The following is an 8,801-nucleotide window of genomic DNA, read 5'->3' as shown; positions in this document are numbered from 1 at the left end:
GTTTTATTTTTATTTATTTTAGACCCCTAAAAATAAAATAAACATGTTTAAAATGAATAATATTTACTCATTTTAAGTATGTTTGTGTTTCAAATGCACAATAACGTTAATATATCAAATATAAATCATTGTTTTTGTGCGTGATTCACATGACGTCACTCTCTCTCTTGATAGAGAGTATACCTCCGAACCTGGGCGCATAGACTTAACATGCACACTGAGCGCTGTATCGTCGCAGCCAATGTAAATAGGTCAAGCAAATACATTTCGCCTATCAGTGCGTTCAAATATGATGTCTCAGGGCGCGTTTTTCTAGCGCTCGAAGCAAGCTCTGCGCCACTGTACTCATCACGTCGTCAGACAGAAAAGAATGCGAGGAGGAGCCAGTCAGTCCAGTAGTATTTTAATTTCGATTCAGTGCATTAGCTTAGCTAGGCTCGTGGTTCGGTAATAAGATATAAGAAGTGTATTCTCAGGAGTTGGAGAGATCAGCACGAGATACTGTACATTACTGACAGTGTTGGATTTGGATTTATATGGAGTCTGGACACACACTTTATCAAGTCCGACTACAAAAGCTTCTCGAAGGGTTAACGCGACAGCTTGAGGCTTGTTCCAAACAATATGTACTGTTCTGTAGTTACTGAAACTGATTGAATATGGCAAGTCAAGATTCAAGAGGTTTATTTGTCACAAGGTGTGCAGTGAGGTCTGATATATGAGTGAGTGGCCGTGATATCTCTCTCTCTCTCTCTCTCTCTCTCTCTCTCTCTCTCTCTCTCTCTCTCTCTCTCTCTCTCATCTCTCTCTCTCTCTCTCTCTCTCTCTACTCCAGGCTGGAAGTTAAACCCTGTGATGGGCGCTGTCTACAGTCCTGAATTCTATGCAGGTAAGAACTGGCATCTTCCTGCGACCTTCCTCTCCTCCACCTTCTTCTCCCCCTCTTCTTTTTCCTCGTGTGATGAGCTCACAGCTTACAGAGTTAGTAGCATAGCACACACACAAGGTAAAATACAAGCCAGGCTATGCTTCCCAAGGTACAGATGGAATTTGAAGGACTAGTGAGACGAGACCTCTCTCGTCGGTGATGCCGCTCACAACACCTGCGAAAAAGGTGACGTTGGCAAATGTTCCCCCGTTGATAGGTGATGAGCTTATATTGAGGGAACTCGCCAGATATGGGAAGATTGTATCTCCATTAAAGAAGATGTCTTCGGGGTGTAAAGCACCTGGATTACAGCATGTGGTTTCTCACAGAAGGCAGACGTTCATTATTATGAACAAACGTGAGGACGAGTTGGATCTTAATTTTAAAGTAATAATAGACGGGTTTGAGTATATTATTTATGCAACAACTCAGAATATGCGGTGTTTTGGATGTTGGAAAAGAGGGCATCTAAGACAAGCCTGCCTAGCCTAGGGTGCCTAGCAGGGGGGCAAATGCTGGGATGAGCGCAACAAAGAAAGGAAGGACAGCTTGGGGTGTGAATCAAGGTGTTGAGGGGGGGGGACAGGGAAGAGGGGGTGGTGGGGAGGCGTCTGAGAAGGCTAGTGTACCAGATAGAAGTGATAAAAACGGGGAAGGCATAGGAAAAGGCAGGAGACGCAGTACATGGAAAAAATGGTGGGGATGAAAATGTGGGGCGGGGGGGGGGGGGGGTGGTAGAAACGAATAAAAAGGATGGCGGTGAAGATGGGGTGGAGGGTGAGGATGGAGTTGATCTGCAGAGACAGGTGGGGGGGCTTGTGTCAACAAGGACACGATAAGTAGCCAGGAGAAAAGTGGACCTGTTGAAGTACATGGGACAAAAGGTGGGGATGAAAATGAGGGGGGGGGGGGGGGGGGGGGGGGGGGGGGGGGTCGTGGTAGGAAGGATTACAGAGGATGGAAGTGAAAATGGGGTGGCTGTAGTTGATCTGCAGGGACAGGTGGAGGGGCTGGTGTCAGCGAGGATAAGATAAATAGACAGGAGGAAGGTGGGACTGCTGATGGAACAGAGTCAAAGGATACAGGTGGGGGGGGTTAGGGTGGAGGAAGTAGAGGATATTGACATGGAAGAGGGGGACGACGAGATGAAGGTTGTTAGGCAGAAGAGGAAGTTAGAAGTAGTTGAGTTGTCAAGCTCTCAAGCTAAGAAGGCAGATGTGAAGGAAGTACTCAGCAGTACACAGAGTACACAAGAGAGTACATGGTCGGAGGTAAGCGCTGATGATGATGAGGAATATGAGAGTGATGCATCTGCAGTTACCGATCATGATTGCTATTCATTGGAGGCGATGAGAATGTTTTACGGACGACAAAAAACAGGAAGGGGGTAGAGATAGCACATTTCTTTCGAGATAAGGAGTTTTTTATTTTGTCAGCTAGGAAAAATATGAGGTTTCAAGGAGATGGACGTTTTGCTGAAACAGAGATATACAGGATGAAATTTTTTTTACAGAAGGTACAGCGGGGACCTCAGAAAGGTGGAGGACGGAGTGGAATCAGTATAGTTTTGTTGTTTTTTTTTTGTTTACTCTTTTATTTCTAAATGAGAAGTGTTTTTAGAGTGGCATTTTTTTTGTTTGTTGTATGGGGCAAGGGACATGGGGAGAGTTTTTTTGCTCCCTGACCTCACTGACTTTCCTACCTCAGGTCCAGATCCAGCCTCGGAGGATGATGGCCAAGCTGCCTTTGCTGGCTGTTTTCTGCCCTATGTTCGGAATGGGTTACATTAGGGACTTGAGCTCTCGATTCAGTCTGCTCGATGGGAGTCACTGGGGGCTGCCAGTCTCCGCACGGGGGAGCTGGAGGTGATATTGGAGCGGCGTCTGAACCAGGAAGACGAAGGAGGCCTCGGACAGGGTGGCACGGGTAACAGACTGTCTAATAAGGATGTCAGTCCAGAGAGCATCTCAGTCCCCCTGCTCTTTTTTCAGCCCCTGACATCATCGATGCCCTGTGATATACGACTGGTGACTTTTAGGAGCACACATGATAAGGCTGAAGGAGGAGGGTCATCTGATGAGGCGGCCCTGTTTCTCCACAGGAAAAGATTTTGACTGGGGCCTGTCAAACACACACAAAGACCTGTTGTGTTGTACCACACAGGGAAAGGTGAAGCTAGGGACGCTCTTCTCAGAACTACAGTTTCTACAGTGCCTCTCCGGTGTCTCTCTCTCTGATGCACCCAGAACCTTAGATCACTTAGAGTTTTTTTTTCCATGGGGGAAGATTCAAATGACAATTTAGTTCGGTTTCAGCATCGTTGTCCCTAATTGATTGATTTTTTTTTTTTTTTTTAGTTGTAAAGTATTTATTTTGAATGGTTTGTTACATCATTTGTAGTTTTAGTAAAAAATTTAGTTTTTTATAAAATCAAATCTCTCTCTCTCTCTCTCTCTTTCTCTCTCTCTCTCTCTCTCTCTCTCTCTCTCTCTCTCTCAGTGCATGCTGGGAATGAGATTGGAGAGATTGGAGAGGTTGGAGGTTGAGGTGTAGTGAGTTTTTTTCTATCTTTATCTGTCTATTTTGTTAATTTGTTTATGGGATATTGTATTATAGTGTAGTGTTGGGTTGCTGTGTGTTTTTGGTGTGTATAGGGTTAAGTGGGAGTGTTTTGTTTGTTTGGCAGTCGGCCAGGCTGTTTTGCTGGTTGACGTCAGACGCCAGTATGGACTTTTCCAAAATTGGTAGAAAGCATGGTATCAAGATATCTGTTTATAATGCGTCAGTAGAGGACTGCAGTATGGCAGTTGGAAATATTGTCGGACATAGAAGTATTAAATCAGCTGCGAGAATGAACGGAGGAGTGGTGATTTTTCTTGAGTCTTTGGACAAGGTGCAAGACACTGGTTCAATCAGGGATCAGTGTGGATGGGGTTTTTCTTTCTGTTGAGCCTCTTTCCACACCAGCAGAAATGTCTTTATTTCCAACATTCCGCCGTTGATTGATAAGTCAACTAGCACGACATGGGAGGATAATTTCCCCTATAAGAAAAATGTTGTCGGGATTGTAAATCTCCGCTTTTAAAGCATGTTGTCTCACACAGGCGACATGTTTTAATGATTCTAAACAACAGCGGAGAGGAGCTTGAGTTGGTTTTTAAGATAAAGGTTGATGAGTTTGATTATGTGGTTTTTGTGAGTTCTGAAATTCGGGGAAGTGTTTCAAATGCGGAGAAGAGGGACATATCTCCCGAGAGTGTGCGGGGAGAGGGGCAAGGGCGACCTCCGCCTCAGCCCCAGGAGGAGTGCAGCGCTGGGCTCAGCGCAGGTGTGGAGGAGGGAGGAGTGTGGCAGCGCAGAGCTGAGAGCAGTGTCAACAGTGTCCCTCTGCAGACCGTCAGCAGTGTCGGTAGTGTCCCTTTGCAGGCCGTCGGCAGTGTAGACGGTGTCCCTCTGCAGACCGTCAGCAGTGTAAAACAGTGTCCCTTTGCAGACCGTCAGTAGTGCAGCAGATAGTATCCAGCTGCAGGGCCACAGAACCGGTTGTAGCAGGTACGGAGCAGAGCCTTGGTACAGAGGCGGGAGGAGTGAGGGACGCTGCCTCCCCCCTCAATTAGTGGCGACTGTGGGGTAACAGGGGGGGGTGCGGGTGGTGCAGGTACAGAGGAGGGAGGGGTGGGAGACGCTGTTCCCCCTCAACCAGTGGTTGTGTAGGTACGGAGGTGGGAATCAGAGATGCTGCCCCCCCTTCAACAAGTGGCGAGGGTAACAGGGGAGAGCAGAGTTTTTTTTGTCCCCCCCAAGCCCAACACCGCGTCAGGGTAAAAAAAGGAATACAAAAAATATGACAAGTGAAGTAATAGGAAAAAGCTGAATGTGGTGGACAATGTTAACAGTCAGACAGTGGATGGCGTGGTGGAAGTGATGGAGGGGTGGGCTCTCAGGATAAGGAAGGAGTGACAAGTTTGGTCAAAGAGAGTCAGGAGGGTGTAGAAGACACAGGTTCCTCTCAGTCCAGCATGGACGAGGATGAGGTTGAAAGACAATGGGGGGATGACATTTCAAGTGTTGAGGAAGATGAGTTCCCAAATGCTTCTCAAGTGTCTGATTCACAACGGAAAAAATGTTATGCAGTCAGGCAGGATACAGAAGTTCCTGCACACAACAAAAAATTTGAGAGTGTCAAAGTGGAAGATTTTTTGAAGATTTAGAGATGTTTCTTTTTTCAGCAAGGACTCAAATGAGGTTGAAGAACAATGGGGGGTACACTTCCCAGGAAGTTTTTAGACTGAGAAGAATTGTGCAGAAGCTCAGAAAATTGGATAATATAATATTACCATGATAATGGAGCATCTGATGTGTGGAGCCTGGCTGGAACATTCAGGAAGGGAGTAGACCTGGACTTGGACAGTGTTTGCAAGCAGTTGGGACAATGACACTGAAAGATGGTGTGGATGTAGCCGGGTCAGAGGAAGTGGCTTCTTTATTGGGGCTGAGGACGGCCTGTCACAACAGGGTCTGTCTGGACGATTGGACTGAAGCGCGGGAGCGTCGGGGAACAATACCTGTTGCAGGATTATTTCGGTGGAACGGAAGGTCCTGATGAAGGGGATCTTTTTTCATGCGGCTGGATATAAAAAATGACACAAATGGACTGATGGGACCCTTTTGGGTTGCTCATATGTTGTTCTTGATGACATATATTATGTGTTGAATGGAAGTATGGATACTTTTTTTGTTTGGGTGGAGCTTCAATGTTTTTTGTTGTGTTGCAGGAAGGACAGGTGTATTTTAGCATTTTTTTTATTGTGAGATCTCATGTGGTTTTAAGTGTGATGGGGACACATGTTGCCCGATATAATGTGTAGTTAGTTATTTAATTGTATTGACATACACATTGTACATTGTAATGAGAATTATGTAAATAAATGTTTTTCTAAAATCAAAAAAATCAAATCTCTCTCTCTCTCTCTCTCTCTCTCTCTCTCTCTCTCTCTCTCCAGTACCAGGCTTCCCTTACTCAGCAGCAGCCAGTGCGGCGGTGGCAGCCTACAGAGGGGCGCACCTACGAGGCCGCGGACGCACCGTCTACAACACGTTCAGAGCGGCCACGCCGCCACACACATCCTCCAGCCTACGGAGGGTGAGTGTCCTCTCTCTCTCTGTCTCTCTCTCTCTCTCTCCCTCTCATCTCTCTCTCTCTCTCTCTCTCTCTCTCTCTATCTCTCTCTCTCTCTTTCTCTCTCTCCATGACGAAACCATCACAGTCAGGACAGCTGAAACCATCACAGTCAGGACAGACAGCTGAAACCATCACAGTCAGGACAGACAGCTGAAACCATCACAGTCAGGACAGCTGAAACCATCACAGTCAGGACAGACAGCTGAAACCATCACAGTCAGTACAGCTGAAACCATCAACAGTCAGGACAGCTGAAACCATCCACAGTCAGGAACAGAAAGCTGAAACCATCACAGTCAGGACAGACAGCTGAACCATCACAGTCAGGACAGACAGTTGAAACCATCACAGTCAGGACAGACAGTTGAAACCATCACAGTCAGGACAGAAAGCTGAAACCATCACAGTCAGGACAGACAGCTGAAACCATCACAGTCAGGACAGACAGTTGAAACCATCACAGTCAGGACAAGACAGCTGAAACCATCACAGTCAGTACAGACAGCTGAAACCATCACAGTCAGTACAGACAGCTGAATCCATCACAGGGTGTCAGGACAGACAGTTGAAACCATCACAGTCAGGACAGCTGAAACCATCACAGTCAGACAGCTGAAAGCATCACAGTCAGGACAAGACAGCTGAAACCACCACAGTCAGGACAGACAGCTGAAACCATCACAGTCAGGACAGACAGCTGAAACCACCACAGGGTCAGGACAGACAGCTGAAAACCATCACAGTCAGGACAGCTGAAACCATCACAAGTCAGGACAGCTGAAACCATCACCAGTCAGGACAGACAGCTGAAACCATCACAGTCAGGACAGACAGCTGGAAACACCACAGTCAGGACAGCTTCCCATCACAGTTAGGACAGACGAAAACCTACCAATCGTTCTCCCGTCGACTAAAAACCCCCACTTCAATCAATATCTGAAATGAAAGAGGACTGTCTTCTACTATCATGCACTCTTCTCAGTAAATAATCGTCCTTGTCTATATTACTACCTCCTATACTAATATGTCTACTACTATGTCACTCAACACTGCAGCACCCAAGTTTCACCACCATTTGACCATCACTGTTACTCAGCTGTAAGAGTTGTGTGTGAATGTGTGTTGTACAGAACTTATAAGTCGCTTTGGGTAAAAGCTAAATTACTAAATGTAAATGTAAAAAGAAAAGTCCCCCGCTCCACCTGCAAAACCCCCACACCCCCTGGCCCTGGGCCCATCCCCTGCCCCCCCCCCCCCTCTTCTTGAGAGGACAGCACTGTGATGAGGCATCAGTCTCTGGCTCTTTATTACAGGAAGTCAAATCAAATTAAATTGATTTGTAAGGCCCGACAACACACGTTAATGTCCCCATCGGCCGGACACATCTTCTTTAAACAAATCAAGAAGAAACATCACAATAAATCAAGAACAAAACAAAAACACCAAAACACCAAAGTCCAAAATTTTTTAAATAAATTAATGCAACACTCCCAGATATACCCCACGCGAAAGGTAAGGAAAAACTCACTAAAACCATAGGAAAAAATGCACCACAGGCAATGTGGAGAAGAGTAACCTTAGAAGTGCCGTTCAAGGGGGGATCTCCCTTCTTAGCTGTCGGAAGCACATGATCCTTAACCTCTTCCGCCCGTGTGGTCCGGCACCGGACCGCAAATGACATCACGTCATAAATCAGTCTCTCTAGACTGTCTGACATAATTATAGTTTTTTCAAGAGTAAACATCCTAACCATGTCACAACAGCAGTCATAGTGTATATTTTCAGCAATACGTTTGTTTACCAATCAGGCCATGTGAGCGGAGCGGGCGGTTTTGACGTGAGCGACGGAGTGGGTTTTAAAATGGGTCGTCGCGACGTCCGGAGCGAGAGTTCTCCTCCGCTCCAATCCGCTCCGGGCTGCTCACAGTGGTTTAACACTGATGTAATATACATGTAGTACAATGCCAAAGCAACAGATGGCGATGTACAAACATGAAGGCCATTTTCAACCAATGAGAAGGGTAAACCTCACTCACATCCTGTTAGAAAAAGTATATGACGCCATTGTTGTTGTCGTTAGCTTACATGCTAACGTTAATGGCAGAGACCATAGCATTGTGGCTAGGCTAGCTATCATCGCTTAGTAGAGCTATAAACAACGTTATTTAACATTGCAGAATGGGTACAATTACAATACGGCTCAATACAAACAATTGTTAAGGGGCCCAGGGGGTGTAGAAAAAAAATCTGCCGAGCGATGTGGAGCGGGGACCGGGGAGCACTCGATTCAATGTGAGCGGTGAGCGAGCGGAGAGCGACTTGGGGGCGGGGTCAACATGAGCGATTAGCGGAGCGGAACAAGCCGTCTAGAGTGAAGAGCGGATTTCTCGCCCGCGCCGATTCGCTCACGGGGCCCTGTTACCAATAGGTTAAAGTGTTATTAGTGAGATTTTAGTTTTTGAAATGTGTTGTTTTGATCACGAAAATCCGCCATTTTGAAAAAGCGACTGTCGCTGAATGTAGTCATTTTGAGAAGAGGACATCCAGAGCTTTCAATGAGCGTTGGACATTTTTTAAACTACACTTCTCAAAGGCTTCTAGCTCCCTTCAAAAAAAGTACTTGCTTATGCATTTTTTTTTATTCTCTCATTACTTGGGATTATATACCACAAGACTGAACGTTATTGGCAT

At 46.2% G+C, this 8,801-nt stretch overlaps 1 protein-coding gene across 1 annotated transcript in view; it reads left to right on the top strand.

The window, feature by feature from the left end:
* rbfox1 (RNA binding fox-1 homolog 1) overlaps nt 1-8,801 on the top strand; it is a gene marked incomplete at its 5' end in the record, with an annotated part of 220,593 nt that overhangs the window by 115,244 nt on the left and 96,548 nt on the right. The window contains 2 exon segments of the mRNA XM_084330289.1: nt 5,932-6,056; nt 6,058-6,071. Of these exon segments, the coding sequence (XP_084186415.1) occupies nt 5,932-6,056; nt 6,058-6,071 (139 nt within the window).

This window comes from Notolepis coatsorum, assembly GCF_963971535.1.
Source record: "Notolepis coatsorum genome assembly, chromosome: 15".
Lineage (NCBI taxonomy): Eukaryota > Metazoa > Chordata > Actinopteri > Aulopiformes > Paralepididae > Notolepis > Notolepis coatsorum.
This window is presented reverse-complemented; position numbering and strand designations above follow the sequence as displayed.